Raw genomic sequence first — 24360 nt, 5'->3', positions numbered from 1 at the left:
AGCGGTCACCTCTGTACGGTCGTAAAACAATATCAAAAGGACACAGAGGAGGATAGGACAGCAGTGGAAAACAAACCATTTAGGCTCAATATAATCCACACACCCTCACAGTGATCAGTTCAGATGAGGCCAGATAAAATAAAAGGAGAGGGATACGGCTGAATTGATGCTCCCACACTCACTCACACATACTAACAAGATTCTCTGCACTGACTTCAGTTTATTCCTAAAATGAGCAGAGAATGAGCGATAGAATGAGAGAGGGAGAAAGAGAACTCTCCTCTCAAATGAATACTTTTTGTTTTTAAAGCAAGCGTTTATGTTAAATGAATAATTTCTGGCTTAAATTATACATTTTTTCCTCTGCGGTTCACAACCAAAATTACACAGAGTCCCATCTATTTTCTCCCTGTTTGAATTGTGTCCTGCATAGCTCTCTCGTAGTGGTATATTTAAGCTGCTCTCCCAGCACCGCTGCCTTTCTTTAATTAGCCTGACCAGTAATTAACTGGGAGATATTGTTTATTTCAATTATAAGGGTCTGAGTACTTTTATAGAATCGTATGGACAGACCTGTACTTTAAGGCTTCAGACAATTAACAGTGGTGATGGATTACAGCACAAGTGCATTGTTGTGCTGCCACGTTTGACATGCAGCCACGGCGGGTCGAACTGGGCCAGTTTGATGAAAATACGCTCTGTTGCCTGATAGAGGCCGAACAGTCCCTTCACATAATTTGCATATTCGCATCATTTAGCTCATGTGGTTCTAAACCTGTATGCTTTTTTCTGTGAAAAATTGCAGGAGAGTTTTCAAAGAATATTAACACTGCTCTTTTTCATACAACGACTGTTCATTTCAACTACTGTCATGCTTCAGAAACAACCAAATTAATAAAATAAAAGAACCACAAACTAATGTAAACTAGCTGCAAAATGGAAAAACATAACAGTGAGTAAATTATGACAGAATATTCAGTCTATTTCTTACTGTTTTGTCCTCAACGAATCCTTTAGATTTATAACCAAAGCAAGTAAGCTTTCCATCTGCCATCCGACACACCTGGCAGCCAAACAGAAGCAAGTTAGTTTTGTCAATTTTATTACCAGGGGTCTTCAGTGCTCTGTCTTGTTTGGTCATTTATGACAGCCAGGTCTTTCCCATGCATACTTTTATATTACGGTTAAACTTCCAAATAAAATGAATCTGTCCAATCCATAAATCTATAATCTGGAGTTTATAGGCCTATGCATTATTTTAATATAAGAGCTTGGTATGAGTATTATTTCAAAAGTCTATGGTATATTGATATTATTTCTAATGGTTTTAATTCCAGATTTAGAAATTATGACTTCAACTGCCTTACTATTAATAAAAGTAGTAGTAGATTCACTCACCTGTTACCAAAAAACAACCAAAAACAGCCAAGGCCAGGACTGTTTGATTTATGTCAGTATATTGTTTCTCTAGCTGGTTGATCATCTTAGCACAAAGTCTTTATGGTGACACTGGTTGATCAAGGGGGCTTGCTGGTCAAGCTAGTTAATGGGATTTTTAGTTTACACAAAAATTAACATTCTGACATTATTTACACACCCTCTTGTTGTTTTAAACCTGTAGGCATTTTATTTTCTTCTTTCAAACAGCATTGGACTCCATTGACTTTTACTGTATGAATGAGAACCAAATATTGACATTTTTCAAAATTGCTCCTTTTTTGTTTCACAAAAGAAAGAAAGTCATATATGTTTGGAATAATAAGGTAAGTAAATGATTACAGAATTTTTTGGGTTAACTATTCCTTTAAAAAAAATTAATCAGGGCCCCCCATAAGATCATTTATGAATCTATAGTATTTCCACCAAAATACTGATATCATAAAAGATATAAGATGCTTATATTAGGATATCATAGTAAAACCATTATACAGTGCATTCTGGAAAGACAGATAGTATTTCTTAGGCCTGCCTTTCCTATTTGATTTATTAAATCTATATAGATACATTATTAATTATTTTTTGTAACAGTCTGTGGTCTTCATGACTCATATAGTGGGGCGTCCATTCAGAACAGCAAATTCAGTGCATCTATCCAAACTAGCTCTGCAGAATAGCGTATGTGTGCTAAGGAACATTTTCAGACTGTGTGTGAGGTTGCGTTTGTGTGTGCGAGTGTGTATGTATGGATACACATAAGCTTTAGCCAAGCCACCAGCCGACCACATGAAAGCCCAGCACTGGGAGGAGGAATTTTAATGTGGCAATGGGAACAATGGTTTGTACTGGGGGAGGAAAATGACAAGGAACAGAGTCTTTCCAAGTTAAAAATGATTCATTAATGACACTACCACAGACTCTGTATAATGCTAGCTCATACTGTAAATAGGAATACATTTAACCGCTTTTTATTAGAACAGAGTTCATTGCTTTTTTTTCAGATTGGTTGCAGTGAGCTCTTTAACACTTAACATGTGAATTGGGTAACCTCGCTGACATTCAACTCTTACAGCAATTAAATTAATCACTGCTTAGCTTAAAGTGCATTAATAGCATCTCAGTTCAGTCTTAAATGATGCTACTGCTCAAAGTGGGAATACTCAAGAAGTCTGCAGTGGGCATACATTCAGCATTGCATGAGACAAAACAGCAATGTCCCTCAAAAATCAAAGCAAAACCAGTAATATAAACACAGACTTGAAAAAGGAGGACAGATCTAAAAGGGGGGCGTGGCCCAATCACACAAATTGTCTTCATCTGTCTGACTTGCCTCTCTCCTTAAACTCACTGTCTGGAGAATACATTTCCACAAATACCTTTAGAATAAAGACAAGAGGCGTGTATATCAGAGGATAGAAGTTCACTGTAGTTTCAAGGGTCACCAGCAGGGTCAGCCTCTCTTGTAGTGGTTATCTGGGACCCTGACTTACTGGGAGATGTACAAAATAATTTATAACAAATTAATTATAAGTAAGTGACAAACCTAGACCTTTCCCAATATAATCATTAAATTCTCCTGATAACATAAATAAAAGTAGCAAAACCTGACAATTTACTTATATTTGACAGAAAAAAAGGAAAACAATAAATAAATAAATCATACACTGAGGCTGTTTTAGCTTACCGTTTAATGCTTAAAGTACTTTTGCATGGCAAAAACAGCATCTGTTAAAGCATAATTTTTGTCACGCTTTCTCAAGAATAATATGGGGAAGAAATTCAGGCACTGCTGATGAGAAATACAATACAAGAAGTAGGACAAATCTATCTACTTTGTATATAGATATATTTTTGTTTATAATTATAATTTATATATTTATATATTGATGTGTTTTTATATATTTATAGGACCTATTTAATTTTATTTTTATTTATACTTTTTAAATTTAATTTTGTACCATATTTTTTTCTTTATCCATTTTTATATAGTTCTTCCTCAATTAATTACCCTTATTTTTCGTACCATATTTCTTGAACTAATTTTGCAACCCTATTCTTTATTTACAATTGTAATTTATTTATACTTAATCTGTTAGACAGAAGCACGCATTAATATACAGTATGATGTACTTAAAAGAAACAACGTTGCAGTTGCTCTTTCTGTTATTTTATATTAAGACTATTTTATAAACCAATGAGGCCCATGTTGATATTCTAGGGGCCTAAGGCTCCGCAAAAACACACTGGCCTTGTTTAGATTCTGACACTGATAAGCTCCCACAATCAGCCAATAGTGGAAGAAAACAGTGGAATGGGTCACACAGAATGTCTTGTTATCTTCTCTCTAGTCAAAACACTGAGAGAAACAATGGAGCCCTTGCTAATTTGTGAAAGCAGATTCTGTCCAAAACTAACTCATTCAATCAGGCTTTAGTGGCAGCAGTGGCATGGCAGTACAGTGTCTGGATGGAGGTAAGTGATCCATCGGCATGTCTGTGTGTGATTGAGCAGCTGGAGCTCTTCAGATGACACAAACAGCCTAAAGCACAAAAAAAAGACAAAAGAGAAAGAAAGAGAGGGAAGCTGGGCAGCGTCTGGGTCTCATTTAGGGGATAGTAATGTGATTAGCATTGTTTAGTTTTCACAGCTTCAGTCAGTCCCTCCTAAGACCATGGGAAATATGTTTGTGTGAGAGTTTGTGTTTTGTATCTCTTCATGGCACACCCTTCGTTTTTGGTCAAGTTGACTTCCTGTTGTCGGATGTGTTGAATATCTACATTTGCGCAAGGGATGTACATCGACAGCACGTGCACACGAGCAGTGCGTGTTGAAAAGTGTTTACGGACGTGTGCAGTGTTTGGAAAATGGTTAATAATGCAAAGAGCACAGGGTCCGGTTTACATGTACGGCGCATCTTGACAATGATTGCGACATCTGGAAATAAATAGAGCGGAGGGCATAATAGATTCAGCTAATTCATTTTTAATAGCACAGTGTGGTTCTTGGAAAAAAATTATGGCAGTAGATGCCACTGCTGCTTAGCTTTTATCCTGATCTGTAAGCTTATTCAGGTTCAGCATATTTAAAGGAAATACCACCATGCAACTTTAAAGAGATAGTTCACCCTAAAATGAAAAGTGTACTTTGTAAAATTAAATTAAGTGTCCTGTTAGATCTACAAAAAATTTTTCACCATATTTAAGAAGAGAATTTACTGTTATCCAGTTTACAGGTTTTTACTGTAACATTTTTACATTCTTTTAACATTTATACTGCTTTTATGTTCTGTAGAAGAAGAGTCAGTGCAGGACGGCCTTAGTTACCTGGAGTATTTACAAAACAATCAGACGGCTTCGTTCAGAAATATGGCTTTGTCTCACAGTGACACCCCGATTACAGATTACTCCTCAGCCATAAATGCTTGTCTCTTCCTTTGCACAACAAGAGGCATTTATAACAGTCAATTTGGGTTAATCATACAATCATTGACCTGTGTTTATGACGGCCCATTAATGGAGAGGGGGACTGGGGGTGGACGTAATTGTCAGAGGCAGTGATGTGCTAGACGAGCTCCTGCTTTCTATATATATTCCTTGGCTGTAAAAGAGCCACAAGCGCCCCTTCGGCCCGCAGTTATTGGTGCGGCCCTCAGTATGTGTGTTAGGTGCTTCTTCCTGACCTGATAAGTATTTAATAGATAAAGCCTTATCATTGGTGCTATTGTTTCTTGCTGTCTGCTTTTATAGCACAAGATGAAGCTCCGTAGAAAATGAGTAGTAAGAAAAACAAAATGTATGATTTCCAAAATGTTTGATGCAGTAACCCACAGGTAGTGTAAATAATTTCGTAAATTATAAATATATGACTCATTTCCCACTACACTTCCTTGTCACTTAAGAACTATGTGTATAATTATGTATTTCGCCATATGCTGTAAATTACGTTGGTCTGCCACCTACCTCAATCCCCTCTTTCCAATCACACAATGTTCTTGTCTCACTGTCTTTCAATCATTATGTTTGTGTGCCCTCTAATGTTGATTTTTACTGTAAGTGGGTGCTGGTGTGGTGATGTCATGTGCCAGGTTTGGTTCTGGTTTGGTGGAGCTGCCTACTCAGTGGAGTGGAGCCCCTCCTAACTTATTCTTTTATTGAGATTTCATTACAACCATCATTGACATGAGGCCATCTCTGATGATGTCATGGAAATATGCTACACAAATTTGTGGCACAATGAGATCAAGTGGGGTTAATCGACTCCCCCTCTCTCTGCTTCCTTTTCACAGGCATCATTAAGGTGGGCCGCTGGAACCCCCTGCCTATCCATTACCTGACAGATGCTCCAGAGGCAACGGTTGCTGATATGTTGCTGGACGTTTACCACATGGTCACGCTACGCATCCAGCTACAGAAGTAAGAGACCACAGAGCATTCTCAAAAATAAAGGTTCTTCAGTAGTTTCTTGGTTAAGAAGACAATTCTCTGCATATCAATAACCTTTATGCTTTATATGCTTTATAGTGGTCATTTTAAACAGCTAAATAATATATAATATAAAACATATATTCATATTTTTAACAACAACAACAATTATTATTAGTGTCACTTAATTAAATAATTAATTTTTTTGGACGTATAAGTTTTAAATAACCAGCACATTTTTTTTTTTTTTTAATGAATGAATGAATAAATAAATAAAAAAAAAAACAAATAGATAAATGTTTTTGAACAGGTCTTGTGGTATCAGGTTGTAAAACCCTTCTAATTGAAAAATGTAATTTATTTAAGAGTGAAGTCTAAAGTACATATTTTTTATTTATTTACTTAATTTAATTAACTTGTATTTATTCTCTGCTGAAAGGCATAATGTTTGTGACGTTAAGTGAAATCATTTAAATTAAAAAAAAATTTAATTGTTAAATATTGTGTCCTCTGTCTACAAACTATGGGAAAATAATATATTGGTTAATTATATTAAATGTAATTTATTGATCAATAATTATTGATTTTTATATTTTGTAATACATCATAAAATAATATTAAATAATTATAAAAACGAATAATAATATTTATTATATTGATGTTTGCATTAAGGAAATACATACAAAAGTTTCCCTTTTCTATATATTTTGCTCCATAACAAGTGACGTGATAATTAAGGGATTAGTTTACTTATGTCAATGATAGAGAGTTGAGCAAGCCTCTAAAGCCCTGTGCATACATAAGAGCCAGGGTAAACTTTTTATCTACACTTCTCAATGAGCTCTTTCGTGCCCAATGATTGCAGTTTACTCTTGAATGCTGAGGAGATAAACATAGGGTCCAAATGAGAAAATTGTAGTCTTTGTGTAGTTGTGTACCATCCAGGTTTGTTTCCCTGTGTTTCCATGGTGATATAATTGTTGAACTGGTCTGCTGCAAGGTTTATTGATTAGGAAATGAAGATAGTTACTGTAGAGTAATGGAGGGATTTGGGATTTACAGCTTTGCTAAACTGGAGGACCTTCCATCAGAGCAGTGGAATCACGCTACAGTACGCAACGCCCTCAAAGAACTGCTCAAAGAGATGAACCAGAGCACACTGGCCAAAGAATGTCCACTCTCCCAGGTACAGCTGCTTCCCAATCAGATTTTTTTTCAAACCCAACACACATAGATTTGACATTTAAGATGATAAATAAAACATGTACTGCAGGTGCAACTCTTCCAAAACTAACAACATAATACTTAGCAGTATAACGTAAATGAAAATGTTGGGCTCAGTATTGCATTATGCTTGCAGATGTTTCAATCAATGGCGTCAGTGCATGGTTAATGTAGCCTAAATTGCCTTAGCGTGTTTCATTAATCAATTTTAAATTTACTCAGAAATTCCCCACATTCATGGGCCGTTTCTAAAACCCAGAAATTACTTCATCATGAGAGAGAGTATGCATGTGTGTGTATCTATGTGGGTGTGCATTAGCGATCCTTGCTGTGCTCATTTCCAAGTAAGCGAGCAATCTTGGAGATTTATGTATCTGTGCATGCTGTGTTTAAATGGAACTCTCTGGGGTGTTGATCCTCATATCAATTGTTTGCATATGTGTGTGGCTCTTCGACTTTACTTGTGTCACTGCGGCTCGAAGCTTGTCGTGGCGTTCGCTATCCGCCTTGCCTGGGTGGCTTTCCACAGTAATGTGTTTTATGGACCATTTATCATTGTAATTTTAAGATCTTAACCATGCGTGTTTATTTCCGTTATCCTCTGTCGTTTTCCCATTTTTTTCTTTTTATTGACCTCTCTTGTTTCTTTGACTTTTTCCAGAGTATGATCTCCTCGATAGTGAATAGCTCCTACTATGCTAATGTCTCAACTGCCAAGTGCCAAGAGTTTGGTCGCTGGTACAAGAAGTACAAAAAAATTAAAGGTAAGGCTTGTACTGATGTGTTTTTGGTTGTATATTTACTCTCTCCAACCAAAATCAATTCTTCATCAGTTATTTGGTGCCATCTTAAGTCAAGTGGAAAAAACACTAAAATGCTAACCAGAAATGATCACAGTAGTCTGGTCAGGAAAGCATAGCTGTGATCAAACTCGCATACTGTCCGGAGTAGGTATTACACTTGATGAACTTGTTCTACAGTATATAGCATGAATGTGTGTAATGTCAATGAAATCCGGACGTACAACATCTGCCATGTTATCATAGTGATGTGACATTTGGCATAAGTTGTGTCACTTCACTCGACTGCCAACTCTTTTCCTGTGGCCTTAAGGGATAGTAAAGTGTCCAATAAAGTAGGTCATTAGCTGATTTATGAATACTGTGAATTTGTACATACTGCTCTTTTAATGTGCTGTTTTTCATCTACTATATAGCAGGCAGCTAGGCATATTCGGATGCAGAGAATGTGTTTTTTTTTCTAGCGTGTCGTGAGGTATTCAGGGTCATAAGCAAGTCTTGAGCTTTGTGCTACGTTTTATACATTATCTCTTAATGACTCCTCTTACATGGGATGGGGTAATTTAAGCCTCCTCGCGGCCTAATAGAAACCACTGTTCCTTCCCCAAAAATGCTGCAGGGGGTCTCCCAGTGGCAGGTTCTGCAAGGAGTCGTCCCACAGCTCCACTGTTTAAGCCTCTTAGTATCCAAATGCCTGAGACATTTTTCCTCCTCTCGTTGCCCCTTCAGAAAGTGAAATAATTACACAGCAGGACAGATCAAAGTGGGGGCTAAACCCCAAGTGCAGTGAGAGAGCGAGCCCCAGCAAAGAATAAAGCGATCCTCAGCACGCTGACAGAGTAAGTGGTGTTGAGTTACACCGAGCCTCCTCCATTAGTTCTGCTCCTTGCCTCCCAGAGTTAAACACACAGCCCGCATTGCCAGATGTGTGTGCCAGTGCAGAGAGACCCCATTGGTTGACTCATGTGTCAGTCACACAGTTGTAAACCAAAGTTGTAAAACTTTTTATTCATGAAAGAACATTGTTGTTTTCAATGTTTTGTCATTTACCAGTTCCTTGTGTTTGTTTCAGGGGACTATTTGTGGCAAGGACGGGAGACCTCGGAAATCAAGGGTAGGCATCTACATTGTGATGTTTATTTGGGTAAAGGACTGTCTTTGATTTGTCAACTAGAACACTAGAGAGTTTGTTCTAGTGCCTCATACACATCTCCATCCATCCGCAGTTGAAAGGGACAGTCTCACTGACTTCTGTGTATTAGCCCAGCGTCCGCCCCCTCACCTGACTGGTCTGGCGCAGCTCGGTCCGTTAAACAGTGGCGGCTCTCTGGTGAAAGGCGGATCTGGAGAACATCAGAATTCAGCCCAGTCTCAGCCTCCATCTCAAGGGCAGCCGCAAGCTCCATCATCTCATGGACAGCTCCATCATAGTCCTCCATTAAGAGCTCAGGTGCCTCCTCCACCTCCGCCAGCCGCCCTGCAACCTCTTTTGGCACCTGGAGGTCTCCTCTCACCCCAGCTTAGTCCACAGCTGGTGAGGCAGCAGTTAGCCATGGCTCATCTTATCAACCAGCAGCTGGCCGTCAGCCGCCTCCTGCATCAGCACCCACAGGCTCTTAACCAGCAGTTTCTCAATCATCCACCCATCCCGCGGCCTAGCAAGTCTGGTTGTCCTGGAGAGCCCGGGTCCAACCCCTCAGCTGCAGAAGTCTCCTCTGATATCTACCAGCAGGTGCGAGATGAGCTGAAAAGAGCCAGTGTCTCACAGGCAGTGTTCGCTCGAGTTGCCTTCAACCGTACACAGGTACAGTAAAGACTGCATGGTGGAGAATATGTTATTTACTCAACGGTTCAAAGGTTCAAGAAAAAAACTTTGGGAAAGGAGTGAGACACTACACCATGTATAGTAGCAAAGAGCCTCTTCAGAACATATCAGTCACTAGGGCGTAGTGATGTATTGAATATTCATGATGTATTGTAATGGTTTTTTTGTAAATTATGTGATACTGGGAATATTGCAATGATTTTAATGCACTTTTTATTTGGCCACTAAGTTTCTGTAAGTTACACCTAAAAAATGCTGGCAACAGTAGTAAAAGATAAGGTAACTTTGGTACTAAGTGTCAAGTTAGTTCACTTAATGCCAAAGCAACTTGCGTTACCATTTACCAAACTGTGTTTAAAAAAGAAAAAGAAAATTATTATTTCTTTAATTTTTTAATGAATAAAAAAATAATAATTTAATTATTATAAAAAAAAATATTTTTCAAATTTATAGTAATTTTTTTCTGAATTTATTCTAAATTTGTAATAAAGTCATATAACAGAAATAGTGGCAGATATTTTCTACTTTATTGTGACTTACATCCAAGTGAAATGTTTTATCAAAAAATTTTGGTTCTCTCCGTTTTTTGTTGATTGGTTGGAGCTTGATGCAAGCTTGCATTAAGCTCCATCCTTTATCAATTGAAAGTTTTTTTTAATAAAACATATACATGGATGAATTGTTTAATAATTGTTCAATAAAATAATTAGCATGCATTGAGAAATAGACAAGGTTAATTTACATTTCATACCGAATTTAAAGATTACTCAGTTCAATTTGTCAAACAATTACAATGCATAATTTTTTAAAAACAAACTAAATATTTTTTAAAGACCAAATACAAAGTGCATGTATGTTGAGAAGTATATCGAATGTCTGCAGTAAGCTGTAAAATACCACAAAATAATATCTATAAGATTTATCGCCAAGCCCTAGTAACTATCACAAACACAGACCAAAAATAAAAATCAGACCATATACAAATCAGAACTAAACAAGTTTAATTTGGCACTGAACTAAACAAAAGGGAATAATGAAGGTGTCAATGCCGTTCTGTCGGAGGTTTCAGGTCTGTGAGTTGCTTTAATCATGTCAGCTTGATTACTCTGGTATCCAGAAGTCGGATCCTCTCATTCGCCCTCTCAGCAGCAAACACACCTGGTGAATTCACAGAGTCACTACAGGTCTAAATTATGTCCAATTAAATCCAACATAGTGCACAGTCTTAGTGCACAGACTTACATGGTGCAGGTGAAGTAACAGGATAGATGTGCTTCAAGAAAATGAGCCTTCCACAAATAGTTTCCTCTGTGCTTATGTGTGTTTATGTGTGTACACCAGGGCCTGTTATCAGAGATCTTGCGAAAAGAAGAGGACCCACGCTCAGCCTCTCAGTCCTTGCTAGTAAACCTCAAAGCGATGCAGAACTTCCTGAACTTACCTGAGAGTGAGAGAGACCGAATTTACCAGGAAGAGCGAGAGCGCAGCATGAATCCCCCTGTGAGTCTGCCCCCAAGCACAAACCCCAGCCCTGGTGGCGCCCGCCTTTCTCAGGTACCCCACTTTCCCACCTTTGACTAGGTTCAGCCCCCTACACATCTCTTTTCCCCTGTTGCGTCTGTGTTTGTATATGTTTGACTGGGTGTAGAAATACCTGAAAGCTTATGTTGGGTCTGATTCTGAATTGTTTATCTGTACGCCTATGAGATTGCTTTTGTTTCTGTCTGGATTCATGTGATCTGTTTACTTGTTTTGTTTGGCTTACACTTTGTTGTTTTCTTTGTATCAGGCTGTTATAAAGCTTGAAAAATGCAAGAACTTTAGTAAAAAAAAAACACCAAAGTTTAGTAAAGGCTGGAATACACTACATGACTTTTAAAAACTGAACATATTTTAAAACACTAGGCATCACACACTTGCCGACTTTGTAAATAGGTACATACACTAAACAACTGAGAATCCAACACTACCAGACTTTTTAAAGTCATTCTGAACCTAACAAACTCACTCAGAGACATGTGCCTCTGATAGGAGATGCATGACAAATGAAAACAATGCGTTCTAAAATTGACATTAGCATTGACTCCTCTTGAGATTGTGAAACTGCGGGAAAATATCTAGGAAAAAGTCATGTAGTGTCTTCCAACCTAAAGCCAGGCAGCAAAGGTCAAATGTTTAGTTCCTATGACATCTTTAGCTAAAACGCACAGTGTTATGCTATTATTCTTGTATGATGATATCTCTTTTAATATTAATACATATTGGCACTGACAAAGATATTACGGATAACTCACTAAAACAATAACACTGCCTTTCAAGACAGTGCCCTCTAAGGGTCAAAGCTAAAATCTGACTGCTACCTTTTTATTGCTAACTTCACACCATACCTCCCAATGCAGAAATTGTGGGAGCGCAGCATCGATGAACAGTTAACCCCCGACGCGTGGGCATCTATTTGGAAGAATAAGACCAAAATCACAAACTCGGTGAGGATTACATCAACACTCACTTCATTTCCTCATAGAGTGTACCTCATCCGAGACCTCCAAGATCTGTAGTGATCAACTATACACACAAAACTTTTCCCATTTTGCAAATAAAAGCCAAGCTATGACAGAAGGTCAAATTTATAATGTTTATATTGAAGATTTACAACCATATACATGTTTTTACCTGTTTGAGATTAAATGGTGCACACCCATTAAAACGTCATGTCCACAAGTTCTTGCTCCTGATTCTCTAAAATGACAAAAGCAGAAAAGCATGGCTCTGCTCTTGTCATGGCATGTTTATATTAAATGACCTGGAACCTGGTGCGTGGACTTTCTAGAATGCTTGTAGGAAGCATATGAATACGGCTGCTTTCAACCTCAAGACCATTGTGAATGAACCCATGCAGATAATAAAAATCTTTCTGATATGAGAACAAAGTTCTCATTCTTTGGTCTTAGGGATTGTGGTTGTGTATTATCATTACTATTATGTCTGTATACGTTTATCTCACAATCGTTTTTACTGGGGAATGTGAGATTACTTGCCTGTACCTGCAGGGCAACTTCAAACATTGAATAAGAAAACACACCACTCTAAAATCAATACACCATACTTCAAACACGTACTACAAAGAGTTTACTAACGGGATGCTTTAATGATTTATCTGCTAAAATCTTAGTACATTGCAGGTACAAACAAGGGTCTAAAATGTCATTCATGAATATTATCTCATATTGTACTTTCTCTAGCAATTATGAATATTTATCTAACCAATATGTCTTTGTTGCTTTTACCTTTGACCACTGGACGCACACAGTCCAAAACTTCTGGTCCTAACCCTGACCTTCCTCTGAAACTGGAGCCGATGGTTAACATCACCTCAGCCATTTATGATGAAATCCAGCAGGAAATGAAACGGGCAAAAGTGTCTCAGGCACTTTTCGCCAAGGTGGCAGCCAACAAGAGCCAAGTAAGAATTGATTTTTTCATTATGTTTAATAATCCTGACATGTTCAATCCATCCTAACGTAAACCCAAAACTAAACTACAAAAATAAAAATTCTAAACTAGCCTAATATATGTAAACTATTTTACACTAAAAATACACAGAAAAACCTAAAAATTTGGTCTACTACTTTTCAAGGAAAATTTAAACAACTTGGTATTTTCATATGATAATTGTTAATAATATATTTAATGCATCTAAGAAGTATACACTACCTATTAAAAATAAGGTTGTTCATGTGTGGTGCTTTCAGGTTTTTCAGCTTAAATGGCTTTTTTGGTTTCTTTAGACACCCTTTTATTATCATTTTTTTTTTAAATACAAATAAATAAAATATTTTTAGGTGATTGAAATATTAAGGGATAGGATATTTATAAAAATCTTGATTTCTTTTATTCTGAAAAGATGTTAATTACACTTAGCTTACATATTCTTTCCTCTGTCAGTGTAGGGGAAGTAATGGTGTCCGTATGTGCAGACTGTTATATCTGATTCTGGCGCGTCTCTGCAGATGATAAACAAAAACATCAACATCAACAGATAGCCTGATAAATGCCTTCCATTTATTCATCTCTGACTTACCATTTCAGATCCTGCCAAAGGATCTCAGTTTCTTTCAATGCCTTTGTCAATCTCTCCCATCCCATGAGTCATGGCTTATGTTGTGATGCAGACGTGCATCCAGTGATCCATAGATTGATCTGATTTCTTTCCTCATAGCTTTTACATTGACACTTGTTTCCAGACAACTATATAAAGAATGCAAAATATTGTGACTAAAAGTATACATCACAGAAGTATAATAGTCATGATTTTAGGCCTTGGAAAAACTCTTAAACATTTTCTAACTGAAGTAAACAGTCATAGTAGCAGTTATAAAAAGCACATCACAGTAATCTACTTTTTGTTTTTGAAATATTTTACAAGCTTTAAGCATATTCATAAAGTTATCCAGAATCTAAAATTACCACTTGGCAAACGCTAAATAGGCAAATAAAAATGACTTGCTTAGCAATTATGGCAATGTTTGAAGAAATTTCAGTTTCTGTTTTATATATAAATATATAAATTCTCCAAACTATTAATTTCTTGATCAGCATATTAGAATGATTTAATGATAGAGTATGACGAGAGTATGAATATTCAGCTTTGCCATCACAGAAATAAATTCTTTTTTTAAATATTTAATAGAAAACAGTTATTTTAAATTGTAATAATATTTCAGAATATATATATATATATATATATATATATATATATATATATATATATATATATATATATATATATATATATATATATATATATATATATATAAATTTATAAAGGCACCATTTTCTTTTTCAATAAAAGAAACCTTTTCACCCTTTTCTTTTCCATATGTGTATTTGGATAGTAAAATTTCCCAATTCACCTGCCATTGACAGGTACAAGGGGAAAAAAAATCTTTTTGGACCCTGGCCACAATGTGTTAGTGCAAAAGGACTCCAACAGTCCCATTCTTTAACACAAACTGGAAAAGCATGGGATTCATTTCAGAGTGTTGATAAAGATTTTTTTTTAAAAAAAAAGCTTTTGGACCATTTGTTTGTCTCTGTCTCATTTAGATGAAAGAGGGCTAATTGATTTAGTCAAATATGATCCCACTCCCAGCTGCGCCTAATTCTTACCATGTAATAGCCTGAGAGAGCTTCAGTCTCTACTGCTTGCTTTACTGAGGAGCTCTGTGTTATTGCGGCATAGCTTTGCAGGTGCGGCCACCTCATCTAGAGGCATGTGTTAGGGGCGTCTTCGCATGTTTGCATGTATGAGATGTGTCAGCAAAGAGCTGCTCTGCTGGTGTGTGTATATATGAATGTGTGTGTGTGACAGATGCGGTTAGGTCTCACAGGTCTGGGGTCGGGTAGGGGGGGTCACGGCTGAACGCGCCCATCTGCTGCAGCTGGCCAGGAGGAGCTGAGGGAGAAGGAAAGAGAGAGAGAGATGCTCAGGTCATTAACAATGTGTGCTGGAAGTGGTTGGCTGCACACAACAGCTGGTGTCAAAGACTGGCCCAGTCTAGCAGAGATAATCAAATCTTCCTAATCTCCCACCATTTCACTCTCTCTTTCACACACTCTCCGCTCTCTCAGTGCACTTGTGATGCTTTGTGGTGCTAGTTGTTTACTGTAAAGTAAACTTTACAGTCAAAAAATAAACATATTCAAGGAGTGAATTCAAGGTTTCACATCCCATTCTGCCAATCATTTCCTTACCTTTTTCTAATGTCCCCTGTTAAAGTGACGTAAATGCTCCAAAAAGAGAAGAAAGACTCCGTAGTGGTGCTTTAGTGGGTAATCCACTAAGAAGGCAAGACACATGTTGTTATTATTTAATGATATTGTTGGAAAAATTCCTTCACCAAATCAAAATGTGTAATGAACCCTCATCCATTCTACGGGATGGCTGTGCGAGCTGCTTCGCTGGAAAGAGAGTCCCAGCCCGGAGAACAGGACTCTCTGGGAGAACCTGTGTACTATCCGGAGGTTTCTGAGCCTTCCACAGGCGGACAGGGATCTGGTGTATGAGGAAGAGTCCCGCCATCACCACAGTGAACGGATGCACACTGTACTACACTTGCCCACTGACCCTCAGGTGAGTTTATGAAACTATTCAAATTGCATATACTTCATATTGTATACGAATATGTGTGGCGAAAGAAAGCAATTTAATGTGATGTTTGCAGTGCAGGATGGTCATATTAAAGGAAATTAAATGTTTCTTGATTCCTCACAGTCCAGAAAGACCAATTATTAAATATTTATTTTTACTTTCTATAAATAAATGAACACAACAGTCCACATTTATATGTAGAAACCAGTGTTCAGAAAATTAATTTATAACAACCGCAGCCTGATGTTTCAGAATATGTTGTGATTCTAACGAAGTGTAAAGCAGGATTTGCAAAGAGTTTGTTGGAACAACCTGTATGAGTTTCTTCTGTTGAATACAATAGATATTTTGAAGAATGTTGGTGCCCAAACTGTTGATGAAATCCATTGACATCCATAATATGGGGAAGAAAAAAAAATATTATGGAAGTCAATGGCTAATGTCAACTGTTTGGTCACCAACATTCTTCAAAATACCTTCTTTTGTATTCAACAGAAGAATAAAACTCCTACAGGTTTGGAACAAGTGGAGGGTGAGTAAATGATGACAGAAATTTCATTTTTGGGTGAACTATCCATTTAAAGGCACAGCATCAAAAAAAAAAGGCCCTGGAAAATACAAAGAAAGTTGATCCTGATCAAGAATGGTCCAGTAAAATGTCATTTACCTATTTATTTTATTTTTCATATTTCTGTTTTTGTCCATTAAAAAATATGTTTAATTCTTAGAGGTAAAGTGTTTTGTACAAGAAACCTTGATTAACATTAAAAGTAAAAATTTATAATTTTACTGCTAAGTGTATAAGATTTGAATGAAAGAGGAAAAACAATTTGAAGTTCTGTGTGCATGTTTTAAGCATAATTCTCTTTAGATCATATGAATGTGTTCATTGTGTACACTTCTTTGAGGATTCAGTTTTAATATCAGCATCCTTTATGCAGCATTCCTGCCAACATATAATAACCCAGCACACCCCAGCCTCTTTAATGACACACACACACACTGAATTCCAAATAACATGCTACTGATTAAATGGACTTTCCCCTATGCCAGCCAGGGTCATTATAGTAAAGACTGTGGACACTCACTTTTCCAGTATTACCATAGACATGCATTCATACACAGTATACACACACACACACACACACACACACACACACACACACACACACACACACACACATCTACACACTAATACTGATATGTAAATACATGCACACACAAACGGCATACACATAAATCTACAAACACTTAGATCAATGCTTTCCACCTTCTTTTAACCTACTCTTCTTTCTCACTCTGCCAGTAATTTAATTTAATTCACTCACAATGATTGCTGTTTATTAACATTTATTAACTCAAGTTGAGCAGCCGTATTAAGATTGAGTACTAACAAATGGAGACAGAGTGGCTCTCTGTTACTGTCTTAGCCCATTACGTCTCTTATTATTTATCTCTTGCTCGCTTTCTCTTTTATGTCAGTGGAATAAACAGTCTGTTGGCAGCATGTGTGTGTGTGTGTGTGTGTGCGTGTGTGCGTGTGCGTGCGTGTGTGTGTGTGTGTGCGTGTGTGTGTAAATATACTCATTTATGTGTTTTGGGCGCAGAAGGAAATGCCCCATTAGGACACACCCTGACAGACAGTGCCACCACAGCCCTGATATTAATAATTACGGGAAGAGAAGGAACACACACACAGACACACATATATGCACATACACACACACACACACACACACACACACACACATAATGACTCAAGAGACTTCACTACAGTAAGTCTCTTTAGTAACTCTACACTAGCTTTGACCATGAACTCTTGCACAACATTGATCATAAAAACATATGTTGAGGATAGTCATATGCATTTAGTAAAGCAACATGTTGCTAAAAGTATAATTATGTACAAGGAACATTTTCTGTTGTTTATTTATTTTATTATGTATATATCATAAAGGGCACATATATAGCATTGTTGTATTCATATTCATATTGTTATATTTAACTGAAACACAATTATGTAATATTAAAATATTGCATTATAATATAAATATAACAAAATTTTCTTTTGAATTGTATGGGTTTTTTATGTGATGTAATATTTTGGTGTTTTTTGAGACTTTTATTGACAGTGAATATATATTACATAAAAAATGTATAAAGCATATATAGCGGTGTTGTATTTATTAGTTATAATATTAAAATAATATAAATATAATATCAAATATATCAAATATTATATAAATACATAGCATATATATCATATTAAATATGATATACTATAACATGTCTAACATGATTAAAAATAATAAAAATACAATAAAATACAAGATATTGTGCTGTGTCAACATGAAAATGCCATACATGAGCATGTATGTGGTTGTTTGTGCATTTGTGTCCTTGTGTTGTTGTTGTTGTTGTTTTTGTAGTAGTAGTAGTAATAATGAGGGACCCTCCTCAAATCAAAATACCCAGCAGCCCCCTCGGCTCCAGCCTGCCTGCCACAACAGCACATGCGTCCCAGCTGTTTATGCAGACATGAGCATGTTAATTAATGAACACATGCAGCACATACATGTAAATACTTTTTTTAAGTCGATACCACCTCAGTGTGACCTACAGAATTCACTGATGTTTTATTTGCCCCTAATAAGATCATCAAACGTGACTCAAAAAACGTGACGTGACTAAAAAAACCCTAATCTGAAGAGAAATTTGTTTATTTATATAGAGCATAAATCTTAAGCATAAATATTGTTCTAAAGCAGTTATATATATAATGTTTGATTTTTTTTTTTTTTTTTTTTTATTCTTACATTTTTGGGGGGGGTTGGGGGGGACCTTTGCAGACTCCCTTGCACCCATTGCTGCCAACCATCCCCCCCTCCAGTTCCGGATCCTATGTTCAAATCACGAATCATGCCAGTGCTGTGTGCAATTTTTTTATTATATGTTTTTTTTAAATTCTAACGGTTTTAACCACTCCATGACATGTCCATGTGAGTCCCTGGGTGCAGCTCGCCCCACCTTAGGGATACACTTACACTAACGCACTCTAGATCCGGTCCCACGTCATCTTCACACTGTTTCTGCAATGCATGTGTATGGTCTTAAGTGCCTCCCTTTCCTCATTTGGCAAGACATTTCTTATGAATAATTTCTCCTTTGTTTTTGCTAAATTGGATGCTGCAGTGTGCACTGGAGTGCCCTCTAGACCCTGCTATGTGGATTGGGACCCTGATTGAGAGCTGGGGCAAAAGGAGAACGATAAATGTAAGATAAAGTTAAAAAATATAAAAAAATAAAGTCACAATTGTGCAATTTAAAGTTGCACTGTGAGATGTCACATTTACTAAAAATGTCAATTTTGAGAAAATTAAATTAACGTTTTATTTTTTTTCTGAGGCAGTAACAGGCTTCCATACTAGGAATAGTGAGTAATGCATTTTAATTTTGTGGATTGCCTAAACTACTCATTCTAAAACAAATATGAAGACACACACACACACACACGCACACACACATTCATGACTCACCCATTCCTGAGGTATTGCAGTGTGGTGAAGAAAAATAATGATGCACATGATAATTGGAAAAGGTGAAGTCATGCACAAGCAAACCAACAGCAAAGTGTCTTTCTCATCATTACATATTTATCTGCCTGTTAATGGCATCTCCAGTGGCAACACAGCCCCCCCTTAATCCTGCCTCTGTCCCCACAAGGGCCAGTCCTCATTAAGAATCAACTGAATTTTTTATGTTCTATAATTCTTTTATACTTCTTCACCATAATTTGCCTTGATTTGTGTTTAAAGGGGAAAAAAGATACTTTTTTCTTAATGCGGTGAACTCACAGACCCGTCCCAGCTTGAAATTAGAAAAGAAGGAAGCGGTGGAGATAAATATTGAAAAAAGAAAGGCGTGCAGGGAAAAATGGCCCTGTGTCCAAATGTGACTCCTGTGGTTGAGAAGACGTTGTTTAAGAACTGAGTAGGTGAATGAATTGGATGGTGGAGGAAATCGGAGGTTGGCTTTATAGCTAAAGAAGGGTTTTGAAATGGAGTCACTCCTCTGGCTTGGCAGAAGAGCTCTTCATTAACGTCCACCATTAGAGCGCAGGAACAGGCATCTTAGACTCTTTACTCTGAATGGGCTGCTGGAGGACTCACTCCATCTCTAAATTTGAAAATATCAAATAGGATGCCAAAGCAGTGGTATGTAAATGCGCAACGTCATTATTTAGTGTTTTTGTTGTGCATTTTGGAGTGTACTGTATATATGTCTTTGGAACGTACCTAAATTGTTCCCAGAATTTCATAAAATAATATACACAACAAGCAAACATATACAGGATGAATGAGTTTGTGAATGTGTGTGTGGTCTCTTTAGCTAAGCTAACGGGTATTTTGCACTGTTATGCCTTGTGGTCAATCTAATTATTCACCATCTTCAAACTTCTTTGACATTTCTTTTTCTTGTCCTTTTTTGTGGCCTCTGTTTGTTTCTCTGAGACATGGAAAGTAATACATTATGGAGAAACAGAGAAGAAAAAGAACAAACCTACACACTTCCTGTAAAGCGCCAGCCCAAAACAGCCCCCACAAGTGAAATCGGAGCAATTTCATGGTCTGGCCTGCCCTCAATATTATTTAAAAAATACCCTGTTATTATTTAGGGAATAGTGAGAGAGCAGAAGAGAGACAGAGAGAGAGGCGCATGACTATTATCTTTATGTAGGTCCTTTAATTTTAATTCACCGCAGATTTATAGCTTAGCATTCCAGTGTGGAGGCACTGGGCACCCCACCCTGGTCATAAACTCAGCAGGACAGCACCACAGACTTCGATAGCTCAGCTGTGACACACTGCACCTTCTCTTGTATCAGACCTCACCAGATACCTCTTTTTCCCTCTCACTGAATATCTGCTATTTACTCCTAATCCTAATTTACCACTTAACCACTTTATACTCTGTCCCCCGAGTCCCCCTTCCCTGTTTTGGCGCCCGCACTAGAAGAAAATGGCAGATTTATTGAGAAACTTATGGAGGGTCTGGGAACCTCTGTAAAAAACAATAGTGTAGCTCTTTTAGTCTTCTAACTTGTTGGAAAACGCTAATGATTACACTGTGTTTGTACAAGACAATAGCATATGCAAACAATCTCACATCTCAAAATCAAAAGTGTCATTTCTTGCTGTCTGTGCTTTTTTTTGTTAAATTTAGCAGTCACTAGTCTGTGCTAACTGGGATGGAATTTATCCCTGTCAAAATGACAGATGAAACCAACTTGCCACTATACTTCAAATGGTTGTTTCAAAATACATCTCTTTATAACAGATTCTTTTGATGTAATTTATTTTGGTTTTGGTGTGTATTTGTTCAGCTTCTTCCTCTGTTGAATTTCATGCGGTCGATGTGTCAGCTCAGATGCTGTCAGTCGCCTTGATGGTCTCAAAACTAGATGCAATGACAAAATATTTAATCTTGTGGAATTATGTGTACAATATACATAGTTAAACAATCATAGCCCAGAGCAGTTTGGTTGGATTTTTACCAGAGTTGATCACATACTCAAGAGAACAGAGGACATTAACTTCTAGAGACATTCATTGAAAGGACACTTTGAACTTTTAAGTAGTTTTTCAATTATTCCATACTGCTGACCCATGTTTATAAGTTTAGGTAGGAGATCACTCTGGCCCAACTAATAACTCTTCAACTTTCCCACCAGGCACTTCACAGACAGCCCATGCAGCCACTGAAGGACCACTCTCCCATCCGAGAAGAACCTGTTCCCAGTTCTGGAGCTGAAGAGAACCCCCAGACTAACGCAGGTTCAGGCAACAGCGGAGGGGTCAGCAACGTCACAAAAAAACCTCGCTCCCGCACCAAGATCTCTTTGGAGGCTCTAGGCATCTTACAGAGCTTCATCCAAGATGTGGGCCTCTACCCTGACCAGGAAGCAATCCACACCCTTTCAGCCCAATTAGATCTGCCCAAACACACCATTGTTAAATTCTTCCAGAACCAGCGTTATCACGTGAAGCATCATGGTCGACTGAAGGAGCTCGGATCTGAGGGTGGTGGTGTAGACGTAGCCGAATATCGTGATGAGGAGCTGCTGTCCAGTTCGGAGGAAGCGGAATCCAGTGAAGATGGCCACGAGGAGATCTACAGTGGGCATGAAAGCGCACCAGCCGGAGCAGCCAACTCAGTCTCAACTCCAGCTGTTTCTTCAGGCCAGGATGAGAATAAAGACAAGGGCCTGCCTCTGGGATCAGCCAGACCCAGCTCCCTGCCCCCATGTGGTTCATCCCCAAGTCCCCGAGAACAAGCAGAATATCAGAGATAAAACAGTCTCAACAAAGACTATACTGTAGGTGGGGAAAGGCAAGGAGTGAACACTTACAACTATTCTGTAGTGGAGAAGAGACAACTTAGAAACTTACTGACAAAGACACAGTGTCCTCTGAGGACCTGTAAAAGGCAAACCAAACCAGACAAGATCTGCATTTTGATTAAGGTGACATGTAAAGTTCTGGTGGTGAAAGACGGGTCCTGGCCTCATACGTCACAAGTTACTTACAGGGATGGCATGGTACGGAAGCAATCCCTATGGCGTGCTACAAGGAAAGAATTTGGTTGGCTGGGAAGCATTCATTTTCTAGATGTAAATCATCAAATTAAGGCAAGATAGCTGCCTCAACCCCAAGATGTCACAAGTATTCAAACTTGCATGCTAAGAATGTCAAGAAGGCCAGTCTTTCTAATCTGAGGGCAGGGGGTCTCTCACAAAATACCACTATCCATGCCCCCTTTTTATCTCTACAGGGTTAAAATGGCAGGGACAGTGCTTTAGATGAGCCAATGATCTCCTATAGGACACCAACAACTTCACTCCTGTCCGATCAGGGAGCCTAGTGGGTGGCTGTGGCTGTCCTCATCTTCCCCTCCATGATGGGGCATTCTGGCGGTCGCCAACTAGCCGTGCTTGACTGCTAAAGCGGTCGGTTGGGTTGGAGGTACAGATGAGCTCTTGGGTGTACACATCAGCCCAGCCTAGGAAACCTACTATAAACACATGTGGTGTGCTGAAATGTCCACAGTTAGCCCAGTGGCGCTTTTGAAGACCACGCCATCCTTCCCACAACCAGCCACAAGCGTCATTCCAAGCAGTCCTACACGGTTCAAGAAATCACTCCTTTACCCCCACCACCCATGCACACCCAATACAGACTGTGCACAACATCCCAATCTGTCACTCCTGTCCAGTGGTTGAAGGTTTGCTTTATACAGATATGTTTAGAACATAGGTTTCATTCCAGTTTTGCTCTCTCTACACTTAAAAGACAGTGAGAATAAAACATAATTGGCGGGAGGATTGACTGCTACGGACAGAAGGACACTGGTGAGGGTGCAGTCTAACTGCATCTGCCTCTGGCCTAGTGGAAAAGAGCGAAGCATTTCCAGCAACTGCGCTTGTGTGGAAGTGCAGTAGTTCTTCTCTCTTCCGTCTCCTCCCACAGCTTTCTCTTTTACTGACTGATGCCCACAATGTCCTGATTTGACCACACTTACCCACACCCAACTCCACAGCACTATTTATTGCTATCTTCACCCACAATTATTATTGTTGTTATTGTTATTATTGTTATTATGGTTGTTCTTGCTGTTATTTTTAGTTCTATTTTCATGGTCTAATATCAGCTTTTGGCTTGCAGCAGATGTTTTGGTAATGAGAGACATTGTGAAAGAAAGAAACACTGCCAAAACAGAAAGGAACGAATTGGAAGCAGTTACTGAAGTTACTGAGTCAATCATGTGATATATACTGCCGATTCTATCAGCATTATGTACTTTTCCAAAGAGAACAGCACTTGGAAGATGAGGTGTTGTATATTAAAACAATAGAAATAAGAGGAATCATTGGAATTTAAATGATGTTTTTGTGCATACGATGACAATCGTTCCTTCGAGCCAATCAGAACTCAGCAAGCATGAACTCTGCATTCTGATTGAAACTTTGATCAGCGTAACTTGAGGCAACATGGCCACCTGTTGCAAATCATCCATGAAACCGTGGCAACTCTTGGATCCAGGGTTCTGATTTGTTTTTGAGAATCAGCTGCTACTTGCTTTTTCAAAGGTAATAGACAAAATATTGTTGTTAACCTTATGCTAACCCTTAAACTATTTTTGTTTCAAACGAGTGATAATTGTGGTCTATGTCCATGTTTTGTCTACTACAAATGGAAATCTTTTATTTAGAATCTTTAATGTGCAAAATGCTGATGTGGTTCTTGCAAGCCCTTTGAGCATCCTGACTCTTTCACATAGGCACAGTGTCCACACCTGCACATGCCTATGACTAACGCATTCCAGCAGAACATTAGTTAAAATGGGGATACACATATTTTTCTCAGAAGGTATAGAAGATGGCATTCCAGTCACAAGGTACTGTATATAACCTTGAGAAGTTGTTCTCTAGTACACAGATCATTT

The 24360-nt window shown here is 38.0% G+C and overlaps 1 protein-coding gene across 6 annotated transcripts in view; it reads left to right on the top strand.

Annotated features, from left to right (window-relative positions):
- The window catches only part of LOC109055035 (DNA-binding protein SATB2-like), a 48345-nt gene extending 24281 nt beyond the window's left edge, over positions 1-24064 (top strand). For 5 of the 6 annotated variants that reach the window (XM_042731463.1, XM_042731466.1, XM_042731465.1 and 2 more), the window contains 10 exons: positions 5723-5849; positions 6921-7044; positions 7744-7846; positions 8955-8996; positions 9109-9686; positions 11049-11261; positions 12107-12193; positions 13018-13170; positions 15646-15840; positions 21590-24064. In XM_042731463.1, the coding sequence (XP_042587397.1) occupies positions 5723-5849; positions 6921-7044; positions 7744-7846; positions 8955-8996; positions 9109-9686; positions 11049-11261; positions 12107-12193; positions 13018-13170; positions 15646-15840; positions 21590-22210 (2243 nt within the window). In that variant the 3' untranslated portion in view covers positions 22211-24064. The remainder of the gene's footprint in view (positions 1-5722; positions 5850-6920; positions 7045-7743; positions 7847-8954; positions 8997-9108; positions 9687-11048; positions 11262-12106; positions 12194-13017; positions 13171-15645; positions 15841-21589) is intronic. The other variant, XM_042731462.1, reaches the window with a different exon arrangement.
- Positions 24065-24360: the final 296 nt, after the last annotated feature.

The sequence above is a fragment of the Cyprinus carpio genome, chromosome B9 (assembly GCF_018340385.1).
Source record: "Cyprinus carpio isolate SPL01 chromosome B9, ASM1834038v1, whole genome shotgun sequence".
Lineage (NCBI taxonomy): Eukaryota > Metazoa > Chordata > Actinopteri > Cypriniformes > Cyprinidae > Cyprinus > Cyprinus carpio.
Note: the sequence above shows the minus strand (reverse complement) of the source record. Positions and strands in the feature narration are given on the sequence as shown.